This window comes from Monodon monoceros, unplaced genomic scaffold (assembly GCF_005190385.1).
Source record: "Monodon monoceros isolate NGI ecotype Baffin Bay Population unplaced genomic scaffold, NGI_Narwhal_1 Super_Scaffold_21, whole genome shotgun sequence".
Classification (NCBI taxonomy): Eukaryota; Metazoa; Chordata; class Mammalia; order Artiodactyla; family Monodontidae; genus Monodon; species Monodon monoceros.
The window spans coordinates 68,583,107-68,603,370 of NW_021703778.1; the positions used below are offsets into that span (position 1 = coordinate 68,583,107).

General features: G+C 37.1%; 1 protein-coding gene across 4 annotated transcripts in view; it reads right to left on the reverse strand.

Moving 5' to 3' along the window:
- DENND4A (DENN domain containing 4A) overlaps positions 1-20,264 on the reverse strand; it is a 130,318-nt gene that overhangs the window by 92,946 nt on the left and 17,108 nt on the right. For 3 of the 4 annotated variants that reach the window (XM_029236846.1, XM_029236845.1, XM_029236843.1), the window contains exons 2-3: positions 7,809-7,887; positions 615-947 (exon numbers count right to left, since the gene is read on the reverse strand). In XM_029236846.1, coding sequence (XP_029092679.1) covers positions 615-925 — 311 coding nt within the window. In that variant the 5' untranslated portion in view covers positions 926-947; positions 7,809-7,887. Of the gene's footprint in view, positions 1-614; positions 948-4,753; positions 4,894-7,808; positions 7,888-20,264 lie in introns of those variants that run through there. The other variant, XM_029236844.1, reaches the window with a different exon arrangement.

Sequence of the window (20,264 nt, forward strand, 5' to 3'; positions counted from 1 at the left end):
TTTTTTGCGGTACGCGGGCCTCTCACTGTTGTGGCCTCTCCTGTTGCAGAGCACAGGCTCCGGACGCACAGGCTCAGCGGCCATGGCTCCCGGGCCCAGCCGCTCCGCGGCATGTGGGATCTTCCCGGACCGGGGCACGAACCCGTGCCCCCTGCATCGGCAGGCGGACTCTCAACCACTGCACCACCAGGGAAGCCCTTTTTTTTTTAAAGATTTTTTTGATGTGGACCATTTTTAAAGTCTTTATTGAATTTGTTACAATATTGCTTCTGTTTTATATTTTGTTTTTTTGGCCGCGAAGCATGTAGGATCTTGGCTCCCTGACCAGGGATCGAACCCGCACCCCCTGCATTAGAAGGCGAAGTCTTAACCACTGGACCGCCAGGGAAGTCCATCTCCTATCTTTAATAGAAAGAAACTCAGACAAAAATGCTAGAACCTGTAGAATGAAGAGACACTGAAAAGATATAAGGAACACAGGAAAAGAATACAGGATTCTTGTGTCTATTTTTCTAAAGCAGCCATGTATCTATTAATAAACAAATTGAACAGTTAACTTCAAAATCTATAAGGTGTATTATTTGGATCAATAATTCTTTTTAAAAATTACTTACCCCAGATCTGTAAGTGGAGGCTTATCTCTTCCTCTTCTATAGCAAAGGAAAATCTGCGGCCCCACAAGACTTCCATTATTGAGATCAGCTGACAGTCCAGTTGGGGTAACATCAATACACGTGTAATCCCATGGCACTTCCTCCCCAAGAGATTTAATAATAACTGAAACATCTGTGATAGGTTCTTTTGGTTTAGCTACTTTATGACAAGCATCATTGAAGTGAATTTCTTCTTCAAGAGGCTTTGAAACATCAGTTAATCCCGCTACAACAAAGTAGTCAGCAACACGAGGCCCCTTATCTTCAATCATCTTCCATTACAGAAGGTTACATCTGAAAGAAAAGTAAAAGATAGTATTCTCCTGTAATAAGTCAAATAAATATTCTCCTATAATAAGTCAAATAAATATAAGTGGTTTGTGTACAAATAAGAACAAAAAACTAAAAAAAGTGCACTACCTCCCTGATTAAACACGCTAGTATTACACATTTCACTTTCATATGTTAAAAGTATGCTTTTTTTAAAAAACAGGACTATATTTAGCATTATTTTTTTATTATAAAATTAATGCATAAATTTCCATTTTTGGCAATATGGAAGCCTAGATTACCTAAGTAGACAACAAAAAAACACACATTCTTTTAAATGCATAGACTAACTTGTAAAAATGTAAGGGGAAATTCCCAGGGCCCCAAAACACTGAGGAAACCAAAATGCCAGAACGCAGTGTATAAGCTCATACTGGGTGGGAGAATTTGGCTGATCTCCTCAGTAATCAAGGGGCGTGTATTTTTAAAAGGTATTACAGGGAAAGGAGACAATGCTTTGGGACAACATAAGATAGGGGATTAGAACTGAGACATCTGTATAAAACCAAGAGCCTCAAAGAACTACATCCCCAGTTAAGGAGTGGATTTTAAAAATCCATCCACTGGTACAGGGAGATAATAAAGTTTGCCTCAATCTGAGTCCTACTTTGGGGGGAGTAAAAAGTCTCTTCTGAGAATGTATAACAATAGGCCTACTCACACTTGGATCTGAGGTTTGATCTTAAGCCATCTGCATGGTCCCAGGATGCTCCAAACTGAGACATTAATGATAACTGTGTTCCCAGGCTAGTGATAGCCCTGGGGAAGCAAATGCAAAAGTTCTAGAGGGTACCCTCAACACAGGTTTTCCACAGATAAAGCCCTGTTGAAGATGACCTCCTATTCTAAAATTATAAAACACACAAAGAAAAATCCACCCTGAATGAGTTTCAAAAGATACAAAAAACAGAAGTTTTGTATCTTACAAAACTTTTATTTCAAAACAAATAATAAAAGTAGGGCAACGATTATAATGGTAATGCATGCTTATAACAAATACAAAGAAAAAATACACAAAGTGGAATTCATCGTGTATTTGCAAACACTTTAATAGCAAAATCTCCTTCAGTTGTCTAGTATCACTTAAACCTTATTTGTTTCTTGAACTAGGAGAAGACATTCCCACCCCCAGCCCCTGCCACAGTACTGTCATTACTTATATAAGAATTATAGGAAAAAAAGTTTAACCTAAAACAGAAATTTCCAAACATGTGTCTCATGTTAGACTTAGTTCCAAAAAATTCAAAGAAAGGATTTTATGGACAAATATTGTACTGTATATTTATAATATATATTAAAAAAATTAAAGCCTTGGAAATCTTTTGATAAAGGTACCTGATTAACTTCCCTTAATCCAGGATTTCCCCAGTCTATTTGAACAACAAACCCTATTTTCCCACTTAAAAACTAGAAAAAGCCCTCAGAACATGCTTTATAAAATGCTATTTAAAGTAAACAGCCTTCTTTTGTAGACTATAAAATACCTAGAGGCAAAGAAATTCTTACGTAATATACTTGTTTATAATATAATTATCACCACTTTCATCATAATCCCAAAATTCATTTAATTTTCTATATGGCTAATGTCATGAGTTTTCAGAATTCATGCCACATTTTTTGGAATTTGTATCCATTGCTTAAATATACTCTACATTCTCACTCTTTGCTTAGAAAACACACCTAAAAAAGGATCGAATGTTCCTCCTTGTTTTATTTAGGTATATATGGCTCCTATGTAGCAATTCCCTTACACATAAGATTTCTGCACAAAACGAACGGCTTAAACTTTTCAGAAATCCCTACTGTCCCAGACTGACAGTAAAGGAAAGTAATAACCTGTTCTCCTGGAAAACTGTTAAACACTGATAGTCACTCTCAGCTGACGGTCTATTACAGGTGTTTCACAAAAAAACAGCTGACCATCTGTCCATTCTTTTAAAGTAGGAAAACAAAGCACTTCTGTATTTAACTTATTTTCTTCATTAAATAGTGTTTGAAAATAACTCTTCAATGGCTGCACAGTATTTTAATGGACATAACATTATTGACCTACTTCCTTATTGTTGGTCATTTATTACACCTACTTATTTTGCTAATAGTTTTTAAATGCTAAGATGAATAACCTTGAACATAAACCTCTGGTTACAACTCCTATTTTTTTCAGGATAAATTTACTGAAGTAGAATTATTGGGTCAAAGCAACACATACACTTACAGCTTCTATAAGTGTTTATTTGCTTTTATGTGTGCATAAATTTTAAATTATAAGCTCTTGATAGACACGAGTCTTAAAAATTACCTTAGTAGACCACTTTCCTTTCATCATAATGAAGAGATTTAAATATTCTCCTTTTTCTTAGACTCTAACTTCGTGTTATTTAAACTAAAGCGTATAGTTACTATTACATACAATAAAGTTTTATGTCTTGCTATGCAGAAAGAAGGGAAAGAGAATAGAAATAGTACTATGATGAAAACATATATATGTTTAATAGGTTCTTTTGAAAGCTACTACCTTAGCCTTTGGAAATAAACAGCTATTATATGAATAAGCAGATATTTGGGAAAAAACTGTATGAAAATTGTTTTTATTACATCTTCCTGGTTTACAAATTTTTATCATTTGATCTGATTTGCAGTTGAATACAGTAAATAACTACTAAAAGGGAACAAGTTAAAGTTCTTCATCAATACATATAAGAGCAATCAATTCTAAAGTGGTGATAAAATATTCTTACTTTTATTGACAGAATAGTAAATTATGTATTACTCCAGTTCCCTTAACTTGTTGCTGTTATTGTTGTTTTCCATTTATTCATTCGGGTGTGGAGAGTGGTAAAGAAGGTAGGCAAAAATATCTGAAGGCACTCACTGGTGACAAAGCATATAATGTCAAGAGCACAGCTGGCAACATCCCAGGTGACTTCTAGATCTAAATGCTCTTTAATTCGCTCAGAAAGAGTCTATAATACTGAAAATGCACCTCTACTTTTTATTTTAAATCAACTGTTTTTAAAGTAAGTTTGAGGTTTAGAAACTAGGGGGAAGACATTGTTACAAATTACAAGGCAGAGATAATACTGAAAATCTTTAACACAGAAATAAATAATGAATAGTATTTCCTAACAATTTCAAGAAACCAAGAGACTTCCATTGGAGTGTAAAATTTACAATCCTCATGGAAAATACTAAACATATATTAAGACAAAATGCCTTATGTTGGTAAGAGCCAACAAAAATTACTTGGAAAGAGCATCTGAGGAAAGCATTCATAGTCATGTACAAAACTTGGACTTTTAGCGTAGTACATCAGAGCAAAAACCCTTAACAATTAGTAGGTAAATTTCTTTTCTTTTCTTTCTTTTAGAAGGTAAATTTCCTTAAATTCGTTTTGGAAATGGGGGGGCCACACAAAACAAATATTTGAGCCAACAGTTCTCGAAATAATCACAATAGTATAAAACCCTGAAACAACTTTACTAAAGTTCAAGTAATAATACTGCATCATTAAGCAGTTATTGTTTTTTTAATTCCTCTTTTTTCAACATGATACAGATAACTTAAGGAGTTAGCTCATAAGATGTTTACAGACATCTTCTTAAAATTTCAGATACCTACTTGGCTAGTATTTCATTTCAAATTACATCTGTTTTCTTTGAGATTAGAAAACAAAAAGGATGTGCTCTCTATTCTTAAAAGGTTCATGGGAGCGAAATTGAGAAATCATTACAAGAAAGCTCTTACCTAATCAGCAACTAAGGGAGACTGACCTGTTTTTCTCCCTTTCTATCTCTGCCCCATCAATTCAGATTCTTTTTTATTTCTTCTATCACTCCATTAGGTCAAGTAGTAAAGCATTTGCTACCTAGGCTAACTCTAAGGACAAGAAAAGGCAAGAGTGGAAATCAGGGATAACATTTTAAAGATATATGAAAAACGAATCTGAACATAAATTTTGCAAAATTATATACTATTACTGAAATGGTAAAAGGAGCAAAGTATAGTCATAAACTCAAGATTATACATGAAAACGGTTGATAACACAATGGACCAGTTCAACTCCCCCTCACTCCAGTTCACTTCAATAAATAAGCTAGAAGAAATTTTCTTTCTTTTTTAAAAACAATGTAATTCCACAGTTAAAAACCTAACCTAGCTCATCTTTTCTTACATTATCAAAACTAAGCTAGAGACCTTCATTCCCATCTTTTTCTAAACTTCACCTCTCATTTTTCTTCCAACCAAGGTAATCTATCCACTGTCCTTCAAATACAGTTTTGCTCCTTCCCTTTGATGATACACTATTACCTTTTTCTAGTCAATATATGTTCATCTTATTTTTCAAAACAATTTAAATGTATGTGGATTTTCATTTAAACTTTATGAATTGTACAGAACAGTAGAAAGAAAAAGAAATTCTATAATCCCATTCACAATAATAAATCTGGTTTATATTTAACAAAGTTTCCTAGTCTTCTTCTTCTATATGCAGTTACAATATAGAATATAAATATTTTTATTTTATTTAAAAAGCATTAGTCTAAACTGTTATAATCTTCATAATTATACTAAATGACTGCATAATATTCCATCAAATAGAAATATACACTATAATCAGTACCCCATTTTTCCTTTCCCAGCTAGTACCCAAAGTATGGTAGGTAGGTGCTTAAAAAAAATTTAAGTGAATAAATAGTTCACTTTATAACCTTCCTCAAGTATATTATACTAAATGCAATGTCTTTTTTCTATAATTCAGTCCATTTTCTGAACCCCAACTACCTTAAATACTATAGTTTTTGAATGTAGGGTAAACACAGATAAAACTAGATGATTTGAGTCTAACTAACCATCAGGGCCTTGGGCGAAATTAGAAATTTACTGAATAAGTAATTGATTCATTCATTCCATGAATTTTTCATAAATACTTTTTAAGATGTGACACTATTCCAAGAGCCAGTGACGATACTGATGAAAGCTAGCCTCTGCCTTCAGAGTTTCTTGTTTAGTTTTATTTTTCCACATCTCTTTCTATTCCTTTATTCCACCTCTAGCCATCTTTTCTCCTACCACCCTTCCAGATCCCAAGTGCCTGCCTTCACCCTGCACAAAGTTTTTCTTTTTTAAAAAAATAAATTTATTCATATTTTATTTATTTATTTTTGGCTGCATTGGGTCTTCGTTGCTGCATGCAGGCTTTCTCTAGTTGCAGAGAGCGGGGGCTACTCTTCGTTGCGGTGTGTGGCTTCTTATTGAGGTGGTTTCTCTTGTTGCAGAGCACGGGCTCTAGGCGCACAGGCTTCAGCAGTTGTGGCATGTGGGCTCAGTAGTTGTGGCTCATGGGCTCTAGAGAGCAGGCTCAGTAGCTGTGGCACACGGACTTAGTTGCTCCGCAGCATGTGGGATCTTCCCAGGCCAGGGCTCGAACCCATGTCCCCTGCATTGACAGGCAGATTCTTAACCACTGTGCCACCAGGGAAGCCCCCAAAGTTTTTCTACCAGTTTCTCCTGAAAGCCCCATGCAGAGAAGTGACTCCTACTTTGTTGTTCCTTTCCCCATCTCCTTGAAAACTGGCACTACTTCAGCATCAGTATTCTATGCAGATTTTGAAAGGAAAGAAATCTTATTTGTATATCATATTTAACAGTAGGCTTGCTTTCTTTTAAAAAAGGTTTAACCCACCCAAGCCAACTTGACTTTTTTTTTCTTTTTGTATATTGTATCTACTACAATATGCTCCTTGCTTTTTTTTTCACTTGAATTGTGAACTGTTTTTTTTTTTTTTAAGGTTTATTTACTTATTTATTTATTTGGCTGCATCGGGTCTTAGTTGCAACATGAGGGATCTTCACTGAGGCGTGCAGGATCTTTCGTTGTGGTGTGCAGGCTCTTCATTGGAGTGTGCGGGCTTCTCTCTAGTTGTGGCGCGTGGGTTTTCTCTTCTCTAGTTGTGGCACGCAGGCTCCAGGGTGCGTGGGCTCTGTAGTTGTGGTGCGTGGGTTTCAGAGTGTGTGGGTTCTGTAGTCTGTGGCATGCGGGCTCTCTAGCTGAGACACGTGAGCTCAGTAGTTGTGGCACATGGACTTAATTGCCCCGCAGCATGTGGGATCTTAGTTCTCTGACCAGGGATCGAACCCGCATCCCCAGCATTGGAAGGTGGATTCTTTACTACTGGACCACCAGGGAAATCTCCCAACTTGACTTTTTAAAAGTAAGTTTTTAGTAACCCAAATTGATGGACTATGTGGGGCAAATTTCTTAAGCAAGGGGGCACTTATTTGTCTTCTAGTCTACTCTGGAACCACTTCCTCTCTCAATATGTATTCCCAAGCAAAAGCCAACAACAAAAAAATCAAAACACAGCTGTGTAATTTGAAGGTTCCTTTTTGAAAGATTGACAATTTATATTAAAAAAAATTAAGATAGGAATAATAGACCTTTAAAGGGGAAGGATCTTTTCCTTAGTGATAGTCTTATCCTTTATTTTATAGCCAAAGAAACTAAAGCACAGAAGATGGCTTACTTAAGGAGACCCAGCTAGTTAGTGGTAGAGCCTGGACAAGAACTCAAGTCCCTTAAACCAGTATTCTTTATATTTGGAGATGCTGTTTCTAATAAATGGTGTTCAGTTAATACTGATCCAGGGCACACTTAAAGCATCTCCTTTCAGTAAGTTATTTTGTGTCACTTGTTACTCATAATCGTTACTTGGTGAATATATGCCAAATTCTTATTAAGAGATCTAGTAAATTAACATTTCACTATGTTTATACAGAAAACAGCTAATAAAAACAAATCGAAATGAAAAAAAAAAAACTACTTACACATTACTGAAAGTCTCTCTCTGAAAATGATGCCAGATCTCAATTTGTGAATTCTGCAAGCCTTGGAGTTTGAGAAATACTGTATTAAAAAGAATAAGAATTAAGCTTAAATTAATTCCAATCAAATATTTCCCCCTAAGATGCCTGTGGATACTTAAAAGTCCTGTTAACAATGATAATTTTCAAACAAAATGGTTGCATATATTGTTTTCATATGGTTAAAGAGTCAACAAGTAATTTTCATATACCAGCTCCTCCAGAAAACACATTTCAGTCCAGAATAGATACATACTTTAAAAAAAAAAAAAGCAAATAAGGGGGACAAAGAGAGAAAACAAAAAAATAAGTAAGGGCACAAAAGACTAAATGTGTACAGGAACAAGGAGAAAGAAAAACGTGCCTATTTCTTAGGCATTATGTATAGTATCTCATTCCTAGAAGAAAAATATAAGCACGAGCACAAGAGGAAGAAACCATAGCTTTATCCAATACTGAATATCCACTAATAATGGGGAAATAGCAACAACAGCAGACACCAGATTTACCTAACTTGGTTGGTGCTTGGTGTGTGTCTGGGAAGTAGGAGAGGAGTGGGGAAAAGGCCAAAATCATTTGAGTCAAGATTTGATTAAAGTGTCTTAGAATGGAATGGAGGGTGAAAAGAATGAATGAGAAGTAACGTAAGTACAATCTTATTACATTTTAGATTGCTAAAAATGGTTAAAATAGATATATATGTTCAAAAAACTAGGATACCACTCCACCTCAGATTCACTGAGTATTTTCAGTCAGTAAATATGGAGTGGTACATATATTTTTCAAATATTTCTAAAATCTTATTGCTGACAGGCAGCAAAGAAACTATGTAAATATTGACCTGCTGAAACATTTTTTAAATTCACCGTTAGATTATCACAAAAATGTTCTAGCTGAAATACTCTATGTATGTAAAAACACTTGCAAATTTTGAAAACTACAGCTCCTATTTTATTGATAGAATATCAGGCTTGTTTTGATGCAATCATGAATTGTGAATGTAGTATATAACCAATTCCAAATAAATTTTCTGCTACATTGAGTTTCTTAATATAGTACAAACATTTTGTTTTTGACCATGACTCTGTGCTCCACTAAACTTAATATTTGTTTGTTACTCAATAAACAAAGCAATGGGGCTTCCCTGGTGGCACAGTGGTTAAGAATCTGCCTGCCAATGCAGGAGACACAGGTTCAAGCCCCGGTCCAGGAAGATCCCACATGCCACAGAGCAACTAAGCCCATGCACCACAACTGCTGAGCCTACACTCTAGAGCCTGCGAGCCACAACTACTGAGCCTGCGAGCCACAACTACTGAAGCCCGCGCGCCTAGAGCCCGTGCTCCGCAACAAGAAAAGCCACCGCAGTGAGAAGCCCGAGCACTGCAATGAAGAGTAGCTCCTGCCCACCGCAACTAGAGAAAGCCCGCGTGCAGCAACAAAGACTCAACACAGCCAAAAATAAATAAATAAAATAAATTTATTTTAAAAAAAAGTATTTTGTTCAATGTTGAAAGTTTTAGATTTACAGCAGCATTCACAATATGCAATGTTTCCTCTTTGACAGTATGAACTTCCAAAACCTCTACTTTGATTCCATGAATTGTATGAAAAAATTGACCCATTATTAGAATTAACTGATTTCCCAGTACACAGAAGATGAGACTGATATAAAACTGGCATCACTTAAGTGTTTACAAAGTTCTTCTGTTAATGGAGACAACACATCACAGCTACTGCTTCACTTTCCATACATGCATAAGAAAACTTGCAATAAAAAATGCATAAAATCTATTTAGCAGAGCATCCTTTGATGTAAATGGAAAGTCATGCTCCTCAAAGTGATATGTCAATGTGCTTCCTGCAGCTATATATGTTAAATTATCTTTCAGCACAGACCCCTTTAAATTGCTATTATTTTTAATTGAACTTTTTATTTTGAAATAATTGTAGATTCATATTCAGTTGAAAAAAATAATAGAGATCTGGTATACTTTTTACCCAGTTTCTCCCAATTGTAACATCTTGCAAAATTATAGTACAATCACAGTAGGGATATTGACATTGATGCAATTCCCCTATCTTATTCTGTTTTCCCCAATTTTACTTGTATTCATTTGTGTATATGTGTTTGTGTGTGTGTGTACTTAGTTCTATACAATTTTATTACGTGTTGCTACATGTACTTATCACCAAAGTCAGGATACAGAACAGTTCCATCACAAGGATCCTTAGTGCTGACCTTTTATTTTTTATTTAATTATTTATTTAAAATATTTATTTATTTGGCTGTGCCGGGTCTTAGTTGTGGCATGCGGGATCTTTGCTGCCGCATGCAGGATCTTCATTGCGGCATGCGGGATCTTTTTTAGTTGTGGCACGCAGGATCTAGTTCCCTGACCAGGAATCGAACCGGGGCCCCCTGTATTGGGAGTGCAGAGTCTTAACCACTGGACCACCAGGGAAGTCCCAGTGTAGACCTTTTATAAGTACGCCCACTTCCCTCCTGTCCTCCCCCCACTGTCCCTAATCTCTGTGGAGTGGTATATTTTTACCAGAGAGCACATAGGGCCAATGAAAGGAAAAGACAACTCTCTAAAAGCAATACCCCCTTACAACACAGGTGCAGAAACGAACCAGAGAAAAAAGCATATACGTTTGGAAAGACTTGTTGGTCACATTCACTCAGCCATCTGGAACACTACATTTGAATCTGATTATACAAACATAAATGCACAGACATACGTATGCACGCAAAGATAGGGACAGAGAGTGATCATCTACTAAATCACAATAAAAATCAATCCCCCTGGTTCTGAGATAAATTTTCCTATCATGAATAAATTCCAGACTGGAATCAAGAGGACAACATAAAATAATGCTACAGAACAGCTACAGTGGGGATTCCTACATGTATAAGAAAATAAAAATGAGTCTTTAACTGTGTTCAGAGGTAAACCTGCCCCTCCTCCAGAAATTAGGTTTGAACTAAGGTAGCAGGGACTTCCCCAGTGGTCCAGTGGTTAAGACTCTGAGCTTCCAATGCAGAGGGAGCAGGTTTGATCCCTGGTCAGGGAACTAAGAGCCCACATGCTGTGAGGCGTGGCCACCGGAAAAACAAAACAAAACCAAACCTGTAAAACTGATATTTTAAAAAATAAAGAAAATAAAATAGCTGGTATTCCCTTGAGAAATGGATCTGGTGTAGAAAGAACAGGAACAGACTAGAAATAACTGAAGGTTAATATGCAGATACCTATTGTCTCTCCAGACAGACTATAAACAATTCAAAGGCAGGAACCCTGTCTTTTATTTCTTTTGATTCCTCACATAAATTATAGGCGTTATAAATACATGGTAGGTGTATAAATATTTATTAAATAAATGAGGTCAGCACAGTAGGAAAAACATGTGAAAGTTAAGACACCACAGAATCATACGATTGTAGAGCTAGGAGGCTCCTTGGAGATTTAGTTTCAATCCTTTTTATAAATGAAGAAATTGAGGCATAAACATTAAACAGCTTGCCTAAGACCAAATACATCAATTTATGACTCAACTCTCATAGCTTTTAATTTGGAGTTCTTCTATACCATACTTCAATTCAAGAATGAAAGAGAAGAAAGTAAGTCCTTAGGGAGCCCTGTGTGTTAATTCGTGAATGTGGGCTTTGATGGACAAAAAAAGTTAACAGGTAAGTGGGAGAAGTTAAACTGGCTGAAGAGAGTGGGGCAATTGGCAGGTAAGAAAAAGAATGAATGACTAAAAATCAGAGAAAAGAGTAAAACAGAAAATGAAAGAAGTTGAACAAAGAGATATGGCAAGAAAAGTAATAAAAAAAGATGAGTAAAAAAATAGTGCAGAAATGGGATGGAGAAAAGTGAGAAATGGTTAGAGAGGTATGGGGAAATTGTATCCAGAGAATTTTTTTTAATTAATTTATTTATTTTAGGCTGCGTTAGGTCTTCATTGCTGCACGAGGGTTTTCTCTAGCTGTGGCGAATGGGGGCTACTCTTTGTTGCGGTGTGTGGGCTTCTCTTTGCGGTGGCTTCTCTTGTTGTGGAGCATGGGCTCTAGGCATGCAGGCTTCAGCAGTTGTGGCTTGCGGGCTCAGCAGTTGTGGCTCACAGGCTCTAGAGCGCAGGCTTAGTAGTTGTGGCACACTGGGTTAGTTGCTCCACGGCATGTGGGATCTTCCCAAACCAGGGCTCGAACCTGTGTCCCCTGCATTGGCAGGCAGATTCTTAACCACTGTGTCACCAGGGAAGCCCTGGAGAATTTTTAATGCTATTTATGTTCTTTTTAAATAAAGAAACTATTAGATTTATCATTCCTATAAACAATTCCCTATAAACAACTACCAGTCTCATACTGAAAATCTGTTCATATTCAATACTATATATGAAATGCAAATATATGATGCTTACCAGTCTAGAATGAGAGGGAAGTCTGGTTTTAAATTTTGTCTCTTGCACCATCTTTTTTTTTTTTTTAACTTAATTTCCCAAATGAATACCACTCCCACATCGCAAAGTTCTTGCCTCCTCTTTGAATTATCATAAACATTTTTTAATGTGTTGATAGGAGTTAACTTTTCTTTTAGTATTTATTTTTATTTATTTATTTATTTGGCTGCGTTGGGTCTTAGTTGTGGCATGTAGGACCTTTGTTGCAGCATGCAGGTTTCTCTCTAGTTGTGGCGCACGGGCTCCAGAGTGCACAGGCTCAGCAGTTGCGGTGCGCAGGCCCTCTAGTTGTGGCACTCAGGCTCCAGAGTGTGTGGGCTCAGTTGCCCCATGGCATGTGGGATCCTAGTTCCCTGACCAGGGATTGAACCCACGTCCCCTTCATTGGAAGGTGGATTCTTAACCAATGGACCACCAGGGAAGTCCCCTGAATCATCATAAACATTTGTTAGCTGGTATCTAAAATGAATTGCTGCCACCAATGGGATGTTCCCAAAAGCTTCTCTTAAACATAAAATATCTGTTTTTTCTTCTCCATTTCACGGTTACTTGAAATAATACTCACTGGGGTGATTAAAAATACATTTTCAGAAGACAAGTAATCTAAAATTCAGTTATATTAACATATAATACAAATGAGATTCATTGATTAAAAATATCACCTTTCTTGAAAAGTAGATATCAAGATTTATAGTTCTCTCATTTGGTTAATGTTGAACATCTCACTTTCTTAACTATTTCATTTCACCACCTATTTAAATATAGTACTTTAAGCCTTTTAAAGGCTTAAAATCCACTTTTCCCCACAAACTGTAACAAGTAACATATTTATTTGTTAATAAGCACCTGAAAAGAACTTTGAGAATTAATACTTGAAAACAACTTTGAGACATCTGTTATTCTCCCACTTAATAATGACTGATACAATTTTTTAATCTGTAGGATTTACTAGATGATCAAAGACTACAAACAAATAGTTCGTACACAAGAAAACCCAAATACTTGGAAAAATTGATAGGCTTGCAAATAATTACAGAAATTAAACTTCAAGGTTTTACATCATGTCCAGTAAATTAACGAATATGAAAAAAAACATTAAACCCAATGCTGTAGTGCTGTCAAGAAATAAGCACACTTAAAAACTGTCAGTGGGGGACTTTCCTGGTGGTCCAGTGATTAAGACTCCTTGCTCCCAAAGCAGGGGGCCCGGGTAGTCAGGGAACTAGATCCCGCATGCTGCAACTAAGAGCCTTCATGCTGCAACTAAAAGATCCCGCATGCTGTAACTAAAAGTTCCCGTGTGCCCCAACTAAAGATCTCACGTGCTGCAACTAAGACCTGGCACAGCCAAATAAATAAATAAAACATTTTAAAAAATTGTTGGGACCTCCCTGGTGGTGCAGTGGGTAAGACTCTATGCTTCCAGTGCAGGGGGCCCGAATTTGATCCCTGGTCAGGGAACTAGAGCCCACATGCATGCCACAACTGAGAGTCTGCATGCTGCAACTAAGAATTCTGCATGCCGCAATGAAGATCCCACATGCCGCAACTAAGACCTGGTGCAGCCCAAATAAATAAATAAATACTTGACAAAAAAATTGCTAATGGCACCATGAATTAGAAAACTTTTTCTGAAAAGTAATCCATCAGTACTTAAAACTAATTGTACTCTTTTTTTTTCTTCGGTACGCGGGCCTCTCACTGTTGTGGCCTCTCCCGTTGCAGAGCACAGGCTCCGGACGCGCAGGCTCAGCGGCCATGGCGCGCAGGCTCAGCGGCCATGGCTCACAGGCCTAGCCGCTCTGCGGCATGTGGGATCTTCCCGGACCGGGGCACGAACCCGTGTCCCCTGCATCGGCAGGTGGACTCTCAACCACTGCGCCACCAGGGAAGCCCTAATTGTACTCTTATTAACTAATTCTATTTTGGTGAAACATCTCAAGAACATACATATATTTTTTAGTCAAACTGTTGGTCTAGATTATTTATAACCATACCTCCTTAAAGATTCATAGAAGTTTTAGAGTAAAAAAGGTAGAAAGGTAAATAGGACTTGCCCAAAATAGCACAGTTCATCACTAGCAGAGTAGGGCCTAAAACTCCTTATCCCAGGTCTCTTGCTACTACATACCATGTAGACTATTCCACAGAAGGCTGAATCAATGACCCAGATTTGACAAAGATAAAGCAGATCAGGTTGGTGAGGCTAGATGACACATTGCTCCTTCTAAACATTCTGATGGCCAGGACCAGCCCTAGATACACTTCTATTCTTTAAACTCCCTTAACCTTCTTTCAGCAATCAAACCAAACTTCAGGACCTTCTCTTTCTTCTTATTCCCAGGAAAATTTTTAGTTCCACTAACTGCTGCTCACTTTCAAATTTATATCACCAACCATGACTCTCTACTGAGATCCAAAATGCCTGCATAGGGCTTCCCTGGTGGCGCAGTGGTTGAGAGTCCGCCTGCCGATGCAGGGGACATGGGTTCGTGCCCCAGTCTGGGAAGATCCCACATGCCGCGGAGCGGCTGGGCCCGTGAGCCATGGCCGCCGAGCCTGCGCATCCGGAGCCTGTGCTCCGCAACGGGAGAGGCCACAACAGTAAGAGGCCCGCGTACCGCAAAAAAAAAAAAAAAAAAATGCCTGCATGATATCTCTACCTGCACATCTAATAGCCAAACCAGAACTACTTCTCTGGCATATCTCCACCTTTAGACCTAAACCTACTTCTCTGCCCACACACATACTTATACTCTATTATAAATTCAGCAGGAAAGGCATAAATTTGAACCTGGGACTTTGCCTGTACATATTATCAGTCAAGGTAGTTGACAGTCTCAAGTGAATATGGGCTCCAGAAAAGAATAAACACTGCATGAATACAAAAGAGGGGTTAAAGAAAAAAAAAGGCCAAGAACAGAACAACCTATCGCAGAGGAAACAGAATTTTTGGTCCAGACCAAACATATTTCTTAAATAAGCAGGACAAACATCTTCAGGAAACTAAAGTAGGATATTAGGAAAATAATAAGGAACAATGAAGAACCAACTACAGATACTGGGTATTAAAAATAAAATAATTGAAATTCTAAGTCAGATAGGTTAAATAACAAAATGAATATAAATACAGTTGAATATTATATTTGATATGAGGGAAAAAATGAGTATAGTTGAAAATAAAATCAATGAGTAGATGATCAGAGATATTAAGAAGGTATAAAGCAATTGAAAATATATATTATAAAAGTTTAAAAATATGGAGGCTTGGGCTTCCCTGGTGGCGCAGTGGTTGAGAGTCCGCCTGCCGATGCAGGGGACACGGGTTCGTGCCCTGGTCCGGGAGGATCCCATATGCCGCGGAGCGGCTGGACCCGTGAGCCGTGGCCGCTGAGCCTGCGCGTCCAGAGCCTGTGCTCCGCAACGGGAGAGGCCCCAACGGTGAGAGAGGCCCGCGTACCGCAAAAAAAAAAAAAAAAAAAAAAAATATGGAGGCTTAAAAGAATAAGACAACCCACAGACAAAGGAAATATTTGCAAAAGATGTATCTGATATAGGACTGTTATCCAAAATATATAAAGAACACTTGAAAATTGACAATAAGAAAATTAACCACCCAATTAAAAAATGGGCAAAAGACCTGAACAGATACCTCACTAAAGAAGATATACAGATGGCAAGTAAACATATGAAAAGATGCTCCACATCATATATCATTAGGGAAATGCAAAGTAAAATAACAATGAGAAATCATCACACTCCTATTAGAATGGCCCAAATCCAGGACACTGACAACACCAAATAATGGCAAGTATCTGGGGTGGCAGGAACTCTCACTCATTGCTGGTGGGAATGCAAGATGAATCATATAGTCACTGTGGGAGACAGTTTGGCAGTTTCTTGCAAAACTAAGCATACTCTTACCATATGACCCATCAATCACGCTTCCCAGTATTTACCCAAATGAGTTGGAAACACGTCCACACAAAAACCTGCACACGATGTTTACAACAGCTTTATTCATAACTGCCACACTTGAACGGAACTAAAATGTTCTTCAGTAGGTGAATGGATAAATTAACTGTGGTACATCCAGACAATGGAATATTATTCAGTTCTATGATGAAATGAGCTATCAAGCCATGAAAAGACATGGAAGAACTTTACATGCATATTACCAAGTGAAAAAAGCCAATCTAAAAAGGCTTTATACTATATAATTTCAAGTATATGACATCCTGGAAAAGACAAAACTATGAAAACAGTAAAAAGATCAGCAGCTGCCAGCAAGTTAGGAAGAAGGGATAAATAGCCTAATAAGCACAGAGGATTTTTAAGGCAGTGAAACTATTCTGATACTACAAATGGCTACAATACTACAATATGTTATACTACAATATGTTATACATTTGTCAAAAACCACAGAATGTACAACACAAAGAAGGAACCCTAACATAAACTATGGACTTTGGTGATAATGATGTGTCAGTGTAGGTTCATGGATTATAACAAATGTACCACTCTGGTGTGGGATGTTGACAGTGGAGGAAACTGCGTTTGTGTGGTGGCAGCAGTATATGGAAACTCTCTGTAGTTTCTGCTCAATTTTGCTATGAATCTAAAACCGCTCTAAAAAATAAAGTGTATTTAAAAGGAAAAAAACTGAAAGAATTAGTTCTGAACACATATGGAGGCTAGGAAAAACAGAGCCAATATCTAAATAATAGGGCTTTCAGAATGTGAGAAAAAAACAGAGATGAGGAAATACTTGAGAAATAATGACCAATAATTTCCAAGAATTAAAGATATAAGATGTCAGTTTGGTATAACAGATAAGAAAAAAATACCTAGACACCTTATAAGGAAGTCTTAGAACATCTCAAATAAAAAATTCTAAAAATTCCCAGAAAGAAAAAGTAGTTCACCTACCAAAAAAAAAATCTGACTCCAGACTTCCAATTAGTAAGATAATGGAGTAATATTTTCAAATGTTGTAAAAAATGAAGTTTAATACATGGCTAAACTATTATTTAAATACAAGGATGAAATAAAGATATTCTTAGGAATATAAGTACTCAGATGGCTTGCCAAGAAAGCAGCTAAACAAACAAATAAAAACTCAAACTATTGGTCTAAAGGTTATAAATCTAGGGGACTCGATAAGATATGGCAAGAAAGGGTGCGTAAATAACTTAAAGGTTCACTATTGCTAATTAAACAATGGAAGTGGGGGGAGGGAATGAAGAAGGAAAAAGAAGAAGAGGAAAAAAAACTATAGTATACCTATAATAATCCTGAGTATTAAAAGACTAGAGAATGCTAACATTGTAAGGGCAGAGAGGAGGGAGAGCCTACTAAGATACATGCTTTATTCAGGAGGAAGATATATATAATCAATAAGCTTAAAAATTTATAAATATAAATAAGAATCTAAGTAAAGGGTAACCAGTAGAAGAATAAAAACAGAATACATAATTTTCAAACTGGCACAAAAAATTATTTATCCTCAGAAATTGGAAAAGAGAAAGAAAGGAAAAAAAAATTAGTGTAAATAGAAAACACAGAATAAGATGGCAGGAATAAGTCTTAATATAATAGTAAGAGACATACTTAAAAAACTCTTAGAAAGCACTCTTGGAGGTAACATGCCAGTCTTCTTACTGATCCTTGAACGAACCAGGCATGTTCCAGCCTCAGGGCCTTTTTATCCTTGCTGCTCTCTCTGCCTGGAATAGCCTTCTCGGATGCCAGCTGAGGCGGCTGCATCTTCAGGTCCTTCCTTCTAAAAAGTCACCTTCTCCGTGAGGCTTTCCATGACCACCCTATTTTAAAATTTCAACAATTTCCCACACCCAATACTTCATATTTGCTCTTTCCTTGTTTTAATTTTCCCACCTTATTACTTTTCACTATCCAACATGCTACATAGTATACATATTCATTTCATTTATTATCTCTCTCTCTTTCCTCAAGATTAGGAAGTTCAAAAAGGGTAGGAATTTTTCCATTTTAGTCACTGCTATATAACCAGCACCTAGAACAGTGCCTGAAGAATAGTATGTGGTCAATTTGTTGAATGAATGAATAGACAAATCAAGGTGTCCATAAGTAAAGGAATCATTTTAAAATGTGGCAGATGCCGTGATTTGAATATCATGTAACAGTCAGAAGCAACGATAATAGATGTAAACATAGCAACATAGATAATTTTTTTAAATGTAGTGTTGAATTAAAATAGTATAAAACAAAAAGGAATCTAAAGCAAAATATCATTTATATAAATTAAAAATACATACCTAAAACAGCACTATAGTTTCGAAAAATATATCCAGGATGACATGCTAAGTAAACATATTAAAGTAGATATCTATGGGGGAAAGGGAATGGGAGTGAAGATGGAGGGTAAAAGAAGATAAAATAAAATTAAAGCAGGCCCCCACACAGGCCAATGACGAAAGTAAACCATGAAATCAGAAATATGATTAAATCAATTCTCTATACTTGAGGAGCCCTCATCCCACTTGCTCCCAAAAAGAGCTATTTAGCCACTGGTTTCAGCAAAACTCAAATCACTGTGACCTAGAGAAGACCCATTTCAGTGAAGTGTTAGTAAGAAGAAAGCCCAACTGGAATGAGCTGAGGAGAGAATGGGGGGTGAGGAAGTATACATAACCCTTTGCAGAAGTTTCGATGTAGAGGGGAGCAGGGAGATGGAGTGGTAACTTGAGAAGACATGGAATCAACAGAGGACTTTTTAAAATAAATAAACAAAATTAAAGGGGGGGTATGCCAAGGGCAATCATCCAGCAGAGATGGAAAATGAGGATGAAGAAAAGAAAGATAACTGTAAAAGCCTTGAGAAAGTATGAGAGGATGGGATCCAAAACATAGAGGACCAGATCACAGACACAAGGATTTATCTCTTATTAACCTTTCCATAATAATATGTTTAACAATGATTTTTCTGAATATGCAGGCTTTGGTGATGTGGGTTCTAACTTTTCTGGGGTAATGAACCTCATTGAGAATCTGATTAATGCTATGGGTCTTCTCTCCCTTAAAATACACATACAGATATTCAGATAGAACTTTACATACAACTTTAGGGGGGTCACTGAGCCATGCTCCCCAAGCTAATCCATACACAAGTCTGTTTGGGGGTTTTTTGTTTGTTTTTACTTTTTAATTAACATATACATATAGATAAGTACAACTCTAGGAAAGTAAACACAATACCACCATTACAAATACCTCTCAGGTCAAGAAATAGAACAGTATCAGTAACTGGAAGTCCCCAATCCCCCTTCAACCTTCCCCAAAAGAACCACTATCTTGAACTAGTTTTGTCTGTTTCTGAACTTTATATATAGAAAGGGAACGTGGAAGGATTCTTACAGTATGTGTATGGTCCAGTTTTTTTCACTGTACAATATGTTTTTGAGATTCAGTCATACTCGTATGTGTAGCAGTTTGTTCATTTTCATTTCTGTATAGTTTTTCATTTTGAGAATATCATAATCTTATGTATCCATTCCATTGTTAATAGGCATTTGGCTTGTTTCCAATGTTAGGGTATTATAAATAATTACAAAGTCATGTGTAAATTATTGTACATGTTTTTTGATGCACAAATGCATGCATTTGCCAAAAATACCTACAAATATAAGTGCTAGGATACAGGGTCAATGTATACCCAACTTTGGTACATAATGCTAAACAGTGTTCCAAAGTAGTTGTAATAAGACCTTATATTGGGGCTTCCCTGGTGGCGCAGTGGTTGAGAGCCCGCCTGCTGATGCAGGGGACACGGGTTCGTGCCCCAGTCTGGGAAGATCCCACATGCCGCAGAGCGGCTGGGCCCGTGAGCCATGGCCGCTGAGCCTGCGCGTCCGGAGCCTGTGCTCCGCAACGGGAGAGGCCACAACAGTGAGAGGCCTGCGTATCGCAAAAAAA